Source organism: Chelmon rostratus, chromosome 4 (genome assembly GCF_017976325.1).
Source record: "Chelmon rostratus isolate fCheRos1 chromosome 4, fCheRos1.pri, whole genome shotgun sequence".
NCBI lineage: Eukaryota > Metazoa > Chordata > Actinopteri > Chaetodontiformes > Chaetodontidae > Chelmon > Chelmon rostratus.
The window spans coordinates 26,500,875-26,517,125 of NC_055661.1; the positions used below are offsets into that span (position 1 = coordinate 26,500,875).

The 16,251-nt window shown below is 42.0% G+C and overlaps 2 protein-coding genes across 4 annotated transcripts; one reads left to right on the forward strand and one right to left on the reverse strand.

Moving 5' to 3' along the window:
* The first annotated feature begins 1,499 nt into the window (after positions 1 to 1,499).
* On the forward strand, positions 1,500 to 9,207 carry ube3a (ubiquitin protein ligase E3A). 2 transcript variants are annotated; one of them, XM_041934906.1, is made up of 11 exons: positions 1,500 to 1,742; positions 3,132 to 3,178; positions 3,458 to 3,759; positions 3,842 to 5,052; positions 5,154 to 5,298; positions 5,935 to 6,140; positions 6,912 to 7,076; positions 7,505 to 7,660; positions 7,751 to 7,824; positions 7,913 to 8,056; positions 8,198 to 9,207. In XM_041934906.1, coding segments are annotated over exons 2-11 (2,526 nt in total). In that variant the 5' UTR covers positions 1,500 to 1,742; positions 3,132 to 3,176; the 3' UTR covers positions 8,319 to 9,207. The 2 variants fall into 2 exon arrangements, with proteins under 2 accessions (XP_041790840.1, XP_041790841.1); XM_041934907.1 differs by lacking the exon at positions 1,500 to 1,742 and adding an exon at positions 2,718 to 2,954.
* Positions 9,208 to 10,404: 1,197 nt separating this feature from the next.
* Positions 10,405 to 15,222, reverse strand: cnga3a (cyclic nucleotide gated channel subunit alpha 3a). Of its 2 annotated transcripts, XM_041935768.1 has the most exons (8): positions 15,128 to 15,222; positions 14,868 to 14,957; positions 13,767 to 13,940; positions 13,025 to 13,084; positions 12,283 to 12,471; positions 12,089 to 12,190; positions 11,901 to 12,007; positions 10,405 to 11,801 (listed from the first exon to the last, which is right to left on the reverse strand). In XM_041935768.1, exons 1-8 carry the CDS (start codon positions 15,220 to 15,222, stop codon positions 10,405 to 10,407), a joined length of 2,214 nt encoding a protein of 737 aa, XP_041791702.1. The 2 variants fall into 2 exon arrangements, with proteins under 2 accessions (XP_041791702.1, XP_041791703.1); XM_041935769.1 differs by lacking the exons at positions 12,283 to 12,471; positions 13,025 to 13,084.
* Between the last annotated feature and the right edge of the window lie 1,029 nt (positions 15,223 to 16,251).

The window sequence follows — 16,251 nt, forward strand, 5'->3', positions numbered from 1 at the left end:
ATTGTAGGAATATGAATATATTTTATTTCTCTGCTACCATGTATAACCCCTGTATTTACTTCATTTTGACCTCGGCTGCACACGTTTCGGAGGAAGCCTCTCAGTGTTCAATGTCAAAAACTCTAACGCTGACAGAATAACAAACATCTCGGCACCATGAGAGCAATGCACATGGATTAGATAATGCATAATTTACAGGGCTCTGTTGCAGAATGAGATTTCAGGGGTTTGACTACCTGCTATATATGCCAGGTTTGATTTATGGTTTATGAATATGATTTAGAGATTGTCTTCGCCTCCATCAACACAACACAGCTACTGCAGCAGCCACCATTCTTTGTTTCAAACATGCTTCACTTTGACTTCTGCCACACGTGTGTGTATCTTTGCAGAGAAGCGTAATTTAGGTAAGTTATGATGCTGAATGTTAATCACAAATTTGTGAATAAACAGTTTTAATCGTGATTTATGTTCAGCATACAGCCAACAGACACAAGGACTAACCTATGGAGCACTACCTTTAGGATGAACTGTATTTATGCTTTGGTCAATAGTAAGACTCCAACAGAATGATCCACGTTTTACTGTGTTTTCAAAAGGAAAAAAAGAATTAAAAAATAGCTATAGTTTGTTGGTATAAATTGCTGCTCGACATGCACACAGGCACCACTAAAACAAAACAACTGCAAGCAATTATTATTATTATTTGTTTAATGTTTAATATTTTATACTCCTCTTACATTTATTTGGCAGCTTCTAGTTACTTGGCACACATATAATCTTGCAATAATCTCTGATTTATTGAAATGATGCATTACTATAGAATAAACCACTAAACAGTATATAAAGTCAGTGAAATTAGCTCCATCCTGACCAAAAATAAAAATGCTGCCGTCACATAATGCATCAGTACTTCTGCATAAAAAGTACTTTTATTTACTTTTGATACTTCAGGTACATTTAGTTGATGATACTTTTGTACTTTTGACTCAGTAAAGTTTTGAGGTAGGACTGACTTGTTATTGTTATGGAATATTTTTACATTTTGGTATTGATATAAAAAAAACATGAATGTGGTTATCTTTGTTTATCTTATATCAGGAATTTCTGCACGCACATACATTTTCTATTATATGCAAATCGTCTCTCATGCATTTGAAGAATTTGTTTTTGCATTAAGCTTTTAGACTTGCTTTATGGTATAAGTGGTTGTTGGGACTTTCAAACTGCCTCAGTGAGCACATGGTGCTGAGTTCACTGACGCTCGGTGCTGTAAGACTGATTCTCAGAAATGGAACTCGTTAAATCACAGCGCTCCAATAAATCCATGAATAAAAATAAATAAAAACATGTAGAGGAAACAGTAAACTCTGCCATATTGTTCTATGTTGTTTTTATTTCAAATGGAATATTGTTTTTTTGGGTGCTGTGGGTCGTCGATAAGGGAGGGGGGCATGATGTTTGACGGCCTCGCAGTGCATGCTGGGATATATCGCGCTCTTGTTTACAGACGTTGGATACAGAGGATAAAATGCTCTGACTTATTAACAAAGAGGGTTAGCGCTTCCTAACGTTAGCACACTTATATTTAATTTAGGCTCCGTGTCGCTGATCAAACTGAAGGCGTTTTAAACGGACTTAATGTCGCTAAAACAGCAGCTCTGCGACTGACAGGAGGTGTTTTTGCACCGTCACTGACAGACAGACAGACAGACAGGACCGTGCTCCTGCTCAAATCACAGGTTGGTACACGAAGCTGGCCGAGACGTGACCCTGAATTTAACCCTATTTCATGTCGCGTTCACCTCCATAGCGTGTTTGCTAATGTGATATAAGCTAGCTTGAAAATGGGATAGCACCGTCAGTGCGTGTGTGTGTGTGTGTGTGTGTGTGTGTGTGTGTGATAGCTCGCCACAGTCAGCTGTCAACTTCTTGCAATATCACGCTGGTGGTGAAACGTGCTAATAAGTAAGCTAATACATGTACCTTAACCAGGCTTCACATACTGATAAATAAGAGATTTTTATGTCTTATTTCTTGTCTTATAGGTGGCATCATTTAGGAAACCCTTCATCCGATTTACATTAATATTTACACTGTTTTTGGCGTGATACGGCCATGAGCGTGACATGAGCGTTTTTCCAGTTAACAGCTTCGACACCGGTCCGTGAACGTTTCGGAGAGCAGAGAAACTGGCTTTGGTTGGCGCGCACACACACACACCTCTCCACCGTTACCTTCGTGTCTGTGGAGTTTAGCCTTTTTCACTTTGCTGATGTTCAAATGTCACCGAATAATCCGCTTATTATTAATTATTAAATACCTGTAGCCGTGACACAGCAGCAGGAAGGACGCGTGCGTCTCCTAATGAAGAATGGGCATTTTTACGCACGTGGCACAGCAGCGGGAACTCATGAATTATTTATAAGGACCAGGACGACAGTGTTGGGGTGTCGAGGGGCGTTAATCTTATATTTCGTTTTCTAATTCTTCTTTAAAAAAAGTCTTATTAGACGGAGTACCCTCCACTTAATATCTCAACATATTTACAGCATGTTGAAAATACAACCACTCTCTACTATAAAGATAAAAAAACGACCGGATGCAACCTTTACATGTCAATTAATGCCCTCGAATCAAACAGTCACAGCCTCTGAATGAGGGGCCTCATGGACATGTTTGCGGCTGCAGCTCAATTTACGAATAATACCCTGAAAATAACTCATCTGATAATAAATCAGATTTCTGTCCGTCACCATTTAAAACCAACATGATGCCGAGTTCATCGGAAAGAGCATGCAGTTAAATATATTAAAGCACGTTCATACTGTTGGTGAAGTGGTCCGTGGTGCAGAACAGAGAGGGAGCGGTGTGCGGCATGAGCTCTGACCGGTAATCTCTTTCACGCACAGCTGATTGGCTTTTACGGATGGAGAACAGGCACTGTAACATGTGTGAGTGAAAGTTTTGTTGCCTCACTCCGGATTCAGAATAATAAAATACATGTAATGTTGCCTGATGCAGCACAACATCGCATACCTGAATCCACTGACTGATTAAAAGCAGCACCTTCTTTCATTCACACAGGACACATAACATTTTTTTACATTATTGCTGAACATTTCTTTCAGAGGACTGTAAATTGGGCCTGCAGGAGAATTCCTGAATCCAGCCGAATGTAAGTCACTCAGTTTGGACCTGCACTCAAACTAGTTGCTAAACTAATATACATGCAATTAGTTACTAATATTTTTGTCCAAAGAGTTGCATTATTTGATGTCTTAGCCTTTTAAAACAAGACCATGTTTTAATGTGCGTGTTCCTTATTCATCTCTGTTAGGCATCAGAAGTCATTCAACATGTTTTATTATCTGCATTGCGACAATGTGTTCATGCTTCTTTTTTCTAACCATAAAGGACTCATCAGTCTGACTTCCTGTTTAAATATCTCACACAGGAACAGAGCGGCTGCAAAGCATCTAATTGAGCGCTACTTTCGGCAGTTAACGGAAGGCTGTGGAAATGGCGACTGCACGAATGAGTTTTGCGCATCATGTAGTAATTTTCAAGCTTTGGATAACAATTCAGCAGCTGCCAAAGCGCTTGAGCTGTTTAAGATTAATGCCAAACTCTGCAATCCTCACCCGTCCAAGAGAGACTCTGACACCCCACATTCAGACTCCAGTGCCAACGAAAACGCTCATCTGGACAGTAAGATGAGCGACTTGGACCTCTTTCCCCACAAGGAGGACTTCTCAGGTACTGTTCTCTCTTACGGACGCTGACTTACTGTAAGTTCACTGTGTTAACTCAGTTTTTCTCTCTTACTGTTTTGGTCCAGATGTTCATTACCTCACAGAGAACACTGTATGTATGATCCTGAGTTTCTGCGAGGAGGAAGGAGACTACTCTGCTCTCATTCGCATCATCGGGAGGATTTTCTCTAACGCAGAGGCCTTGATGAAGAGCTTCAGGAAGGATGAACCCAACACCACCGAAAACCTTGACTCTTTTAAACCTACAGATGTGGACAAGAGTGAGAAGCAGAGCGAGCAAACCTCTGAGACGATGGGAGCTTCCTCTGCAGCTGCTTTACCGGACGAGGGTCCAAATGAAATGTTGGGCCCTTGTGAGGTCACAGTGGACGTCTCCGCCGTGAGGAGGGTCTACGACAGACTTCTAAACATCGACCAGGTGGAGGCAGCTCTTGTTAACGCACTCATTTACCTCACTCCAAATGTGGAACTGGACCTGGAATACCTTGACGTGTATGAAACAAACCCAGATTACCTGAATATCTTCATCATAGTGATGGAGAACAGTAACCTCCACAGCCCAGAGTACCTGGAAGTGGCGCTGCCACAGTTCTGCAAGGCGATGAGCAAACTGCCGGTGACTGCGCTCGCCAGGCTGTCAAAGTTCTGGTCCACGTACAGTCTCCCACACATCCGCCGCATGATGGAGACCTTCCAGCAGCTCATCACTTTCACAGTCGTCAGCAACGAGTATGACGGCGAAAACCTGGTAAATGATGACGAGACGGTGGTGGCTGCGACCCAGTGTTTAAAAGTTGTCTTCTACGCAAGCATCCAGGGGGGTGATGTGGATGTGGAGCACAACGAGGAAGAGGAGGAAGAGTCCGAGTCCGATGAGGTCACCCTGCATGAGCTGCTAGGTGAGGAGCGGCTCTACAAGAAGGGTCCCCGGGTCGATCCTCTGGAGAAAGAACTGGGCGTCAGACCTGTAGATAGCATAAAACCGCTCATCCCCTTTGAGGATTTTATTAATGATTCACTGAACGAAGTGGTGGAGATGGACAAAGACTTCACCTTCTTCAAGGTCGATGCCGAAACCAAGTTTTCTTTCCAGACCTGCCCCTTCATCCTCAATGTCATCACCAAGAACCAAGGACTGTACTACGACAACAGGATCAGGATGTACAGCGAGCGGCGCCTGACGGCCCTCTACAGCATGGTCCAGGGCGAGGAGCCCAACCCCTATCTCAAGCTCAAAGTACGCCGCGATCACATCATCGACGATGCCCTCGTTAGAGTGAGTTACGGTGTGATATGTTCCTGTTGCACATGCATGGGATGTCAGATTTAGGCTCAGTGCTGCTGTGATTGTCACTCAATTCACACCCCGTGTTGCAGCTGGAGATGATCTCCATGGAGAACCCGTCCGACCTGAAGAAGCAGCTGTTTGTGGAGTTTGAGGGGGAGCAAGGTGTAGACGAGGGAGGCGTTTCAAAGGAGTTCTTTCAGCTGGTCTTGGAGGAAATTTTCAATCCCGACATAGGTGAGACATGAAATGACAGTTTTACGGTGTTTACATTTTCTACCAGTGCATCCCTGTTTTATATCATATTAATGAATTACAGGAGCTCGACATTTTGGGAAATACCTTTATTTTCTCTTGTTGAGGGTTAGATGACAAAGATCAATGCACTCATATAGCTTAGCTTAACAAAGCAGCTTACCAGCACCTCCAAAGCTCATTAATGAACACATTATAGCTTGTTTATTTAATTCATTCAAACACTGAATTGTAAAAATGGTAAAAATGTGGTTTTACAGCCAGTTATGTTCAAGACTATTTCTTGGCCAGGCGCAGCGACTTCCTGGCGTCCGCTTGTTGCCTGGCAACCTCACGGTAAAGGCAAGACTACAGGAAATGTTTTTTTGCGTGGATTAAACCAATAAGATTTTAGTGAGCTTTAGAGGAACCTTTTTTACATTTGGATGGAGCTGTTTCCTGCTGTTTCCAGTCTTTGTGCTAAGCTAAGCTAAGCTAATGGCTGTTCTTCATATTTATTGATCATACATGAGAGTGGTATCAATCTTTTTGTCTAACTTCAAGCAAGAAAGTGATTACGAGTATTTCACCAAGTGTCCAACTATTCCTTTAAATGTTCATTTTTTCCTTTGTGTACAGGAATGTTCACCTACGACGACGAGACGAAGCTTTTTTGGTTTAACTCGTCCTCACTGGAGAATGAAGCGCAGTACACTCTCGTTGGACTCGTCCTGGGACTCGCCATTTACAACAACTGCATCCTGGACGTACATTTCCCAATGGTGGTCTACAGGAAACTCATGGGCAAGAAAGGGACCTACCTGGACCTGTCAGACTCACATCCAGTACAGTAACTTTCTCCTCAGTTCATATGCACAGAAAGACAAAACTCCACATGTTTTAGAAACACCTTCTTTTGTTAGAGAGTCAGAGTCAGAGCGAGAAACCACAAACTGAAAACTAAATTTTATATCAGCTTTGTTATTGATCAATCAGTGAAATTAATTGGCAACTATTTTGATAATAAATTAATCAGTTTGAGTAAATTTTTGATTATCTTTGGATTATGGATAAAACAAGATATTTTAGGACGTCATCTTGGGCTTTGGGAAACACTGATCGACAAGTTTCACCATTTTCTGACATTTTATACAACAAACAACTAATCGATTAGTCAAGTAAATAATCAACAATAAAAATAATCATTAGTTGCAGTCCTGTTAGCTTAGCATAAAGGCTGGAAGCAGGGGCAACAACAAGCTTGGCTCTTGTCGTCACATGACATCGCCAGGCAACGGTTGAAGACCCCAAGTCACTGACAAGGCCAACAAGTACCCCCCCCCCCCCCCCCCCCCCCCAAACTGTAACTTGTCGCTTTTACTCTTAGATTTTGGTGTTGAAATAAGTCATAAAGTGAGTTTTATAGGTGCTACCAGGTGAGGCCATGCTAGCTGTTTCCACTCTGTATGCTAAGCTAACTGTCATGTAGCTGTAACTTCATATTTAATGGAGAGACATCCCATCTAACTCTTGACAGGAAAGCAATAAAGCATATCTCCCAAAACCTCCAACTATTCCTGTAACAGCAGATGCTTCTTCTTCCTTCCTTCTTGCAGCTTCTCTACCAGAGTCTGAAGGAGTTGCTTGAATATAGCGGCAATGTGGAGGAAGACATGATGCTCACCTTCCAGATATCACACACTGACCTTTTTGGAAGCCCGGTCTTACATGACTTAAAGGAGCAGGGAGACCAGATCCCTGTTACGAAGGAGAATAGACAGGTCTGAAATCCTTGATGTTAAGACCGCTCTGTGTTGATCAGAGTCACTAATAATCTTTCTCAGTTGATGAGCTGCAATAGAGGTTTAAAGTTGGTACATTCGACAGTGGTATCAATTTAAATACTTTTCCTCAGCAAATGAAAAAGTCTGACATGTCTTAAGATAGTGTCTATTATCAGAATCAATAACTGCTGTGTATTTCTTCTTCCTCCTTTAATATAAATGCACATTTCAGACGTGCAGCAACAGGAAGTATATGAAATAGCCATTCTGTAGAGATAAAGTAAAACTACACAGAGCACACTGACTCACAGTTGGCCAAAGGTTCATAGTCACTTTACTGCAGTTATGAAAGGAAGTAAATAACGAGCACTTGCTGTTCTGTACATTTAACAGACGTTTTTCCTTTTTATATGTGCGATCCTCAGGAGTTTGTGGACCTGTACACTGAGTACATACTGAACAAGAGCGTGGAGAGACAATTCAAAGCCTTCAAAAAAGGCTTCCTCATGGTCACCAATGAGTCCCCACTGAAGTATTTGTTCAGACCGGAGGAAGTAGAGCTGCTTATCTGTGGAAGCAGGGTGAGGAAACAAACCTTGATTTTGATTTTTATTACTTTTACTGTCGTCGGTGTTTTATGACGTACAGAGCGATCTCTTGCGATTTTCCAGAAACTTGACTTTGAAGCACTTGAAAAGACAACAGAGTACGATGGAGGTTATAGCAAAGACAGTCAAATCATCAGGTAGGTCCGGTTTTTCCCACCAGTTAAGTCACAACATAAAAACACGTTTTAAGCAGCAGTTCACAAATGTTGTCTTTCCTGCACGCAGAGACTTCTGGGAAACGATTAACTCGTTTGGCGAGGAGCAGAAGAGGTTGTTTCTTCAGTTTACCACGGGCACGGACCGAGCGCCAGTCGGCGGGCTCGGCAAATTAAAGATGATCATCGCCAAGAACGGCTCCGACACAGACCGGTACAGAACAGTGGGCTTTTTTCACATCTTATTTCAGTTTTATCAGGCTCAATAGACGATTAGAGCGCATTTTTTTTAGAAAGAGCAGGTCATTATTTCTGCATTTTAGCTCTCCCAGCTCACATTCATCCTTTGTTTCAGGTTACCGACCTCTCACACCTGCTTCAATGCACTGCTGCTCCCAGAATACTCCACCAAGGAAAAACTGAGAGAAAGACTCCTGAAGGCCATCACTTATGCCAAAGGATTTGGGATGCTGTGACAGATCCACAAACAAGGTTTTCTGACGGCATTTTAACACAAAAAAAGGGCGTATCCACAAAAAAATGCTGCAATAACCCCGTGCCTAACCGACCGTTACCAGTCACACTCCACTGTCGGCCTTTCAACTTCCACCGCACATTAGGTTTCCCAAAGAGTCTAACGCGACACTTTCATTATTTATTTTTTCTCGTGTGCTTTTGTTTCCTGCCAAACATGAACAATATTTGATTTGTGAAACTGTGAAAGTGCACTTACACACAGGATTTTAGTGAATGCCAACACATACAGTATATTTATTTGTTGACTTAGTGAATACATGTTTTTCAGTTCTTGACGGTGTAGCAGTGTTCAGTCTTCAGGCTCTCCTCCCTCTCCTGAGTGGACTGAGCATTATGGTGCTACTTGGTTACAAATGTCATTGTAGTATTTTATATTACTGCTAACCCAAATAGCCTCACTGACAAGCTTATATTTAAAGTATTTCCTGTCAGTGTGGGAGCAAACCCACCAGTAACATAAAGGTTATTTTAAACTCTTTCTGTCTTGTGCCTGTTGTAATACATAGAAATGAATACTGTGTGTAGTGAGCCAGTAAACCTGACCAGATGGAGTGGTTTCGATAGCTTGCAGGGTTTTAAAATGTACTTACTGACTGGTCAGGTCAGACTTTCACATCCTGAATGAAGTGTTTCTCTACCCTTGGTTTGTTTGCTGTTAAGCGTTTCTGATTGCACATTTGTATGTGCAGTTTCCAAATGTGCAATGCCTGCGAGTCACATGACATGTTTTATTTGGCCAAATATCTCAGGTACATAAAGAATGTGCAGATAATGTGAAACTAATGTAAAGCAACTCTTATGCAAAGTAAATAAAGGTTAAAAAAGCCACCTAGTTTCTCATTAATATGCGTTGAAGTAATTTCCACTAACAGCATATGATATGCATAACTTAAAGCTAAATAAATATTAGTTTTACATTCTCCAGGTGGACAGAAACATGACTCCAGGTGAGGGCTGAAGTTATCTGCTGGATGTGTCAATAAACAGTGTTAACAAGTCACCTTAAAAGAGGACACAATGTCACTGTTGTCAGCTTGTTTCTGCTGCCCTCAAGTGGCCAAAAAAAGCATTTAATGCAGATTTAAAGGGCCTGAAAATTTATTTTCTCCATCAGGTTCCTACAACGAGTAACAATAAAAGTTTCGGCCAAAGATAGAACAGTTTTGGTTATTTCACATGAGAGAAGACAGCATTGCATTATTCTCTGTGACCTTTTCATCTGTTTGAAATGGAAGGTTGGACTTGGTCGGAAAAAAGGTGTTTCTTTGCACAAATCAGGATTTGGCATCATTTGAATCACAACCACACAGTCCTACTGAAAGTTTTTGTATATTTAAACTCTTATTGCTCATTTAGTCATGAATATTTACTGTTAATTGTAGAAAAATGCTGTAGATTTGAAGCCAAATTTAGAAGTCTGTAAATACAGTTTAGTAAGATTCATTGCAAAACGATAAAAAAAAATATGTACTGTAATATTGACAATGCTGCAGAACAGATCTACAAAATGAATCTAGACACATGCAGGGTATGTTATATGAACATTTCAATGTTTATTCACATATAACATTGCAATTAACAACTGATAGTGTATGCTGATAATAGCTGAAACATTTGGGTTTACTTTGTACATTTACATACGGTATCAAATGGATATTGCAGTTGCATTATTATGTATTGTAGTTCATACTTTACAGATAGATCAATATATTTTCAGGGAAAATGTCAGTACAGATCAGAAGAAAACAATCCTCATTATTCTAAACCTTTTTTTTTCTTTTTTTTTTGTATACACGAGTGCTTCTGATCAACATGCTCAAGCAGTTTCATGGCAACATGAAAGTGGCTGTCAACCATACACACAAATGTATTTATATGCTGCATACACTGTACACAATTTGACACATTATGATGATAATAAACGGATGTATAAATATATAAACATGGGCCTTTAAAAAGTGTCACTCTACTATCCTAAATGAAAAATCCCTTCACTTCCTGCACAGTCCTCGGGCATCTCTCATGTTACTGCACTTTTTTGTCTTTGTCGGCCACCACTTCTGTCAGGTCCTCCGGTCGCATGGATTTTACTTTGGACTCCATCTCTGTGACCCTCTGCTTCATCCTCGTCTGGCTGGAGGTTAACTCCGCCATCAGCTTTGCGAACTTAGTCTGCAGGACGTCCATGTTGCCCTGCAGTTTGACGATCTTCTCCTCTATGTCCTTGGGGTCGGCACCGGCGTTGGCGACCGCCTCATCAATCAGGTTGTCTTTCATTAGGATGGCCTTCCCCTTCTCCTCCAGAGCTTTTTTGGCCTCTGGATACTCAGTAAGAGCTTCCATCAAGTCGTCCTTGGACAGGGCAAAGAGATCAGAGTAGCCTACGCTTCGGATGTTTGCTGTTCTCCTGTTGCCTGCTTTGCTGCCCTTGATGCCCAAAATACTGATTTCCCCAAAGTATGCGCCATCACTGAGCACTACAAACTGAGTGACACCATCATCAGCCACCACAGCTAGCTTCCCTTCCTTGATAATGTACATCTCCCTGCCAATATCCCCCTTCTTACAAATGTAATCTCCAGGACTGAACACTTGTGGCTGCAGCTTGAGCACCAATTCAATCAGCAGTCCGGCTTCACAATCTTGGAAAATACGCACTTTTTTCAGCGTATCCAAATGGACGTTGATGGCAATCTCAGCCTTGAGCTTGTCTGGGAGGTTCTTCAAAACTTCCTTCTCGTCACAGGTCTTCTTCTCAGTCCACAGGTAGTCAAACCACTTGATGACCCTGGCCTCCAGGTCTTTGGTGACCTTTCGAAACTGCATGTACTGCTTTATGGAGTCGATTTTCGCCTGGAACTCAGCACGAGAGGCGTTCATGTTGGAGATCATGGCACCGACGTTACCGACAATACTAGCAAAGATCAGCACACCGGTGAGGAAGTCAGAAATGACAAAGAGGTATTCGACATCCCTGACCGGCGGAGGCGTCTCTCCGATGGTGGTGAGGGTCAGCGTGGACCAGTACAAGGAGTAGATGTACTTCCTGGCCAAGCGGCCGTGCTCCGGGTGGCTAATATTGGGATATACCCATGTGTCACTTCCAAAACCGATGCTTTTCGAAATGGCAAAGAACATACAAGCATTCCAGTGGATAATAACAAGGATATAAAGTACGAGATTGCTGATTCGAAACATGTTCGGGAAGCTGGTTCTGGTTTCAGTCCGCTCGAAGAACTCAAAAAGCCTTGAGATTTTGCAAAGACGGTTGAATCTGAACTCTGGGTTGTTGTATCCGAATTTCAGAAACAGCAGATCAGTGGGTATCATTGAGATCATATCGTATTTGAACTGAGACGTTGTTCTGTATTTACTTCTCAGTTTCTTGGAGTCTTTTACCAGCAGGCCTTGTTCCAGATAACCTGAGAGACAAACACCAAATTAGGAGCCAAATCTCAAATTACAACGGACACAAACTGGTGTACATACTGTCTACGAAGTCTGTCCTGAGACAATCTGACCTGTTCTCGATCTGACAAATGTGTCTGCCCAGTAGATAGCGTCTGAGGTGTAGTCCAAGACGATCCAGAGTTTTGTATATGTGTCCTGGAGTTCGTTAAAACAGGCCCTAGAAGACAAGCAGAAAACGTTTTACATTTCATGAACGTCTCGCTGAGTGGAGTTTTATAGTTTGATGAACGGACATTACCTTGTTACAATCAACATCAGGTTATAAAATACTGGGCCTGCGATGATGGTCAGCCATCTGTAGTACTGGTCTGTGGCTGGATCCATAATCCAGATTTCTTTCCTGAAAAGGACTCAACATTACTTGATGTTGTCACAAAATTTTGTAAAAATGTGTTTTCTGTCCGGACTGACTGTACCTGAAAGTATACTTACGGTGGCTCCTCTTTCTTTTTATCATCTTTCTTATCATCTTTCTTTTCATCTTTCTTCTCGTCTTTCTTCTCATCCTTTTTCTCGTCTTTCTTCTCGTCCTTCTTCTCCTCTTCCTTCTTGTCCCCGTCTTTCTTCTCCTCTTCCTTTTTCTCGTCTTTTTTCTCGTCTTTTTTAATCTCCTCTTTTTTGCTACGGACCACATGTTTAGTTTTTCATGGTTGTAAAAAAAGGATGGAGGTGGTCTAGGAGGGGCTGTAAGAGGGCTATCAGACTACATGACGGGGTCTAGTGCAGGTTTCACAGCTCGGGATTCCAGGCTTTGGAAGATCTGGTGCAGTTCATGCATTTGTCCAGCAGGTGGCAACATAACACAGGCAAGTCTTCATAGCTTATTTCAGTTGACCACTCAGCTGGCAAATGGCTACCTACCAGAACATGCCTGCACTTTTCCAAAAGGTTAAATCAGTATAACCCATATCACAACTTGCACCAAAAAAATCCGTCAAGCAAGCAAAGGGAGGTTTTATCTGTCTAACGCAGGAGGAAACACCACCAGGGAAAGGAGAACTGGAAGACATGTTTCAAGGACTTATGTGCTAAAAGCTATGCTATTTACTGCAGAATATACCACATCATCAACATGGTACACACAAGACTACTAATGTCCAGCATGACCCATGACTCATTTTTCTATTCTATCTCTATTTTCTATCTATTTTCTGACAGATATGCGCACACTTACTCGTCTGTGTTGTTACAGTTGTTCATGTTGTAAGTAGCTAGCGGCCACTTACTGGCAAGACTTTGAAAAGAAATAAAGGAAAAGATTTTTGCTCAGTGAGCCCTCGCAGTGTGTCAGACATTAAATCTCTTTGTCCTTCAAGATCCAGTGAAATGACAAAGCACATTTTCCAACTTCTAATCCTGTTTCCCTGCGATGATTAATCAGCATTTATCCATGTTGCGTGCTAAATGTAAAAAAAATCATCTTGAACTCTGGTGCAGCTACATAAATGTACGCGATCAACCGTGATTTGTGATGAACGTCCGTCCATCATATAAAACCACATTTGACCTTCAGCTGGTGGTTAGCTAGCAGAGCAGCATCATAGCAGCAGGTAGGCGCTTAGATTTCAGCGGGCAGAAACTTGTCTACGTTTCCAAAGAATAATAAATGTAATTTCATCCTCCTGAGGTTTGTGTGGTGACCCACAGTCCTCCACAGCTCCGCTTCTCAGCCATCCAATCACACGTCAAGGACTTGACTCAAATCCCGTAAACCCAAACCCTGTCCACCTTCTTTTTCGCTCAGAGATACGTCGCATTACTGGATGTGACTTTTACGTCATTTTCTAGTTCCGTTCAGCCCTGTTTGAAGCTGTGAAGTCAATTGTTACTCCTGGATTATAGTTTAATTGTCTTGTTTGGTGGGTTTGTGTGATTTTTTTGTGCTCTAAAGCACCGCCGCGCTGTCCGGTACTTACTTTCTCTTACGGACTGTGTCGCCGTGGCCCACAGACTGGGCATTGCTCTCTCGACTGGAGGCGTCTTTGAGCTCAGGGCCTCTGAAGCGCTCGAGGAAAGAGTCGTGTCTCTCTGTTTCAGGGTTCACTCTGTGAGACGCCCAGTTCCACAGCATGAAGAAGAAGTAAGAGAGCCTAGAGGGTTAGCGTAAAACGGAACAAGGTGACACCTGCCTAGTCTAGGAAAGAACTGTCAGTCATTGCATCTCACTGAATGTGTAAATACCAATGGTGGAGGAATGCTCGATGGGAGAGGAAAGACGAACATTTCCGAATGTGTCTTCATGTTTTTTAGACTTTGGACTTTTTGCTTTTTTGTGAAATGTTGAAAATGTGACCTTTGTGGCCCTCAGACAGTTATTAAAATGAAATCAGACGTTTTCCATCTGAATAGTTTTGCAACCAGTGAATTAATCTTTAACAACGTGTTGTTTTTAGAAGCTTCTCATCTGTTTTTATGGCAAATCTCTGTCAAATGAACAACACTTCACCCTGAATTATGCAGGAGTGGGATTCCAAAGAAGTTGTGATGCTGTGAAAAGCATAAATAAAACAGAATGTGATAATCTGCTAATCCTTTCCGACATCTACTCAACTGAAAACAGTACAAAGAGAGTATATTTAAATTTTGAGCTCATCAGCTTCGTTGATTTTTGTAAATATCTGCTCATTCTGAATTTGATGCAGCTACAGGTTTCAAACCAGTTGGGACAGGAGCAACAAAAACACCTGTTTGGATCATTCTTCAGGTAAACAACGTTCACAAGCAAGGATGGGGCGAGGTTCACCACTTTGTGATGACTGCATGAGGGATGTTACTACATGAGCTCAGGAACACGTCAGAAAACTGTTGTCTGTAAACACAGTTTGTTTAAAAGTGACTAAATTCTGGTTTTATTTATGTTTTAAATAGAGTCTCAACTTTTCTGGAATCATTGTTGTAGAATAAAATGGAAATACTCAAGTGAAGTACATCAAAATTATACACTACTTGAGTAAATGTACTTTCCACCACTGGCAGACACAAAGCAAGAGCTTTAAAGTGTTAGTACAGAAGTTTACCTGGCCATGACACCAGCACCTGTAAATGTGTCTCTGTGGGACTGTGAAGACAGCACTCTCTCAGAGTTGTCTTCACAAAGAGAGTGAGGCCTGGAAGACAGCGGTGAGAAAACACAGTGAACAGTCAGTCAAAGGTACAGAAAGCGTGTCTTCAGTTATCAGATCAATGCTCGAAGCTCTGACGTGAAATGTGGTCAAAGGTTCCCAAAATCCTGACTTAAAAGAAGCAAACAGGGATTTTTTAAGCGGTGATATCAGACCTGCAGTCTCCATTTTCAATGACTGCCAGCTCCTCATCGTGTGTGTTGGTGGACAGCTGCTGCCTGGTTAAGTTTTCACTGCAGATTTTTGCCATGTTGTCGTGTCCGGCTCTGCTGGCCTGCAGCACACAGACACAGAGGAAAAACACACCATAAAGCTGCGGACTCACGGCGCCGACATCGGATTTTACATCATCACACGGCGAAAAACAGCTATTTCCCTCATGAGAGATGTGTTGTTGATTACTGAACGCCACTTTTCACTGTGTGTCTGAGAGTAGCGCCTAAAAATACATCCTCATTATGTCCTTAACACTAAACAGGATCAGTGCCCTTTCTCAGTGAACTATCAGCTGGTTTTTAAAATAACTAAGCTATGGCTTACAGGTAGACTGCAGTTGCTATGTTCAGTCGTGTACACAGCAGGTTAAGTCCATTAGGGCGCCACTTAAAGAACAGGTATACGTGTGCGTGGCTGAGGGCAGCGACTCTCCTCACTTCTGGGTAGAATCTGCAGAAACAGCCAGATCAGCTCCTGTAAAGCCTCCAGGAACTGCATTCAAAAAAGGCTGATTTTTACGTCACGATACAGTGCAGATGCACGTGTGACAACATTTCTGCCCAGTTACATTTCTAAAACCGTTTTTTTTACTGACTCACTGATCTCTGGGGAACACCAGTGGTTGTAACACGTGCACACATGCAGATTAGTGCTAATACCAGGGAGTTAAGCAACCCCCACTGAATTAAGTCACACTGACAATCACCAAGAAGCCAAGTGCTTGAAGGGTGACGACAGGTAAAGCCAGCGCTGTGTCTATACTCTGAATATGAGTTACATAATCATCTCTGATCCTGACGGTGCATATTTGCAATAAACTGATATCAGATTGTGATGTGATTAATGTTCTTCCTTCCCATTAAGACACAGGCTGGGCGATGATGCTGAAAGCATTTATACAATTATACACTTGCGTTCTAGTGAACATGTAGAACATAGCAGTGATTTTTTTTCCACAGATAGAATCTGAACATAAAAACAAGTTAAGAAAACATAGTTTGATGGAAAAACTCATGTCTTTATATCTAGCAACAACCTGAAAGAAGTGAATTCAGTGATGCAC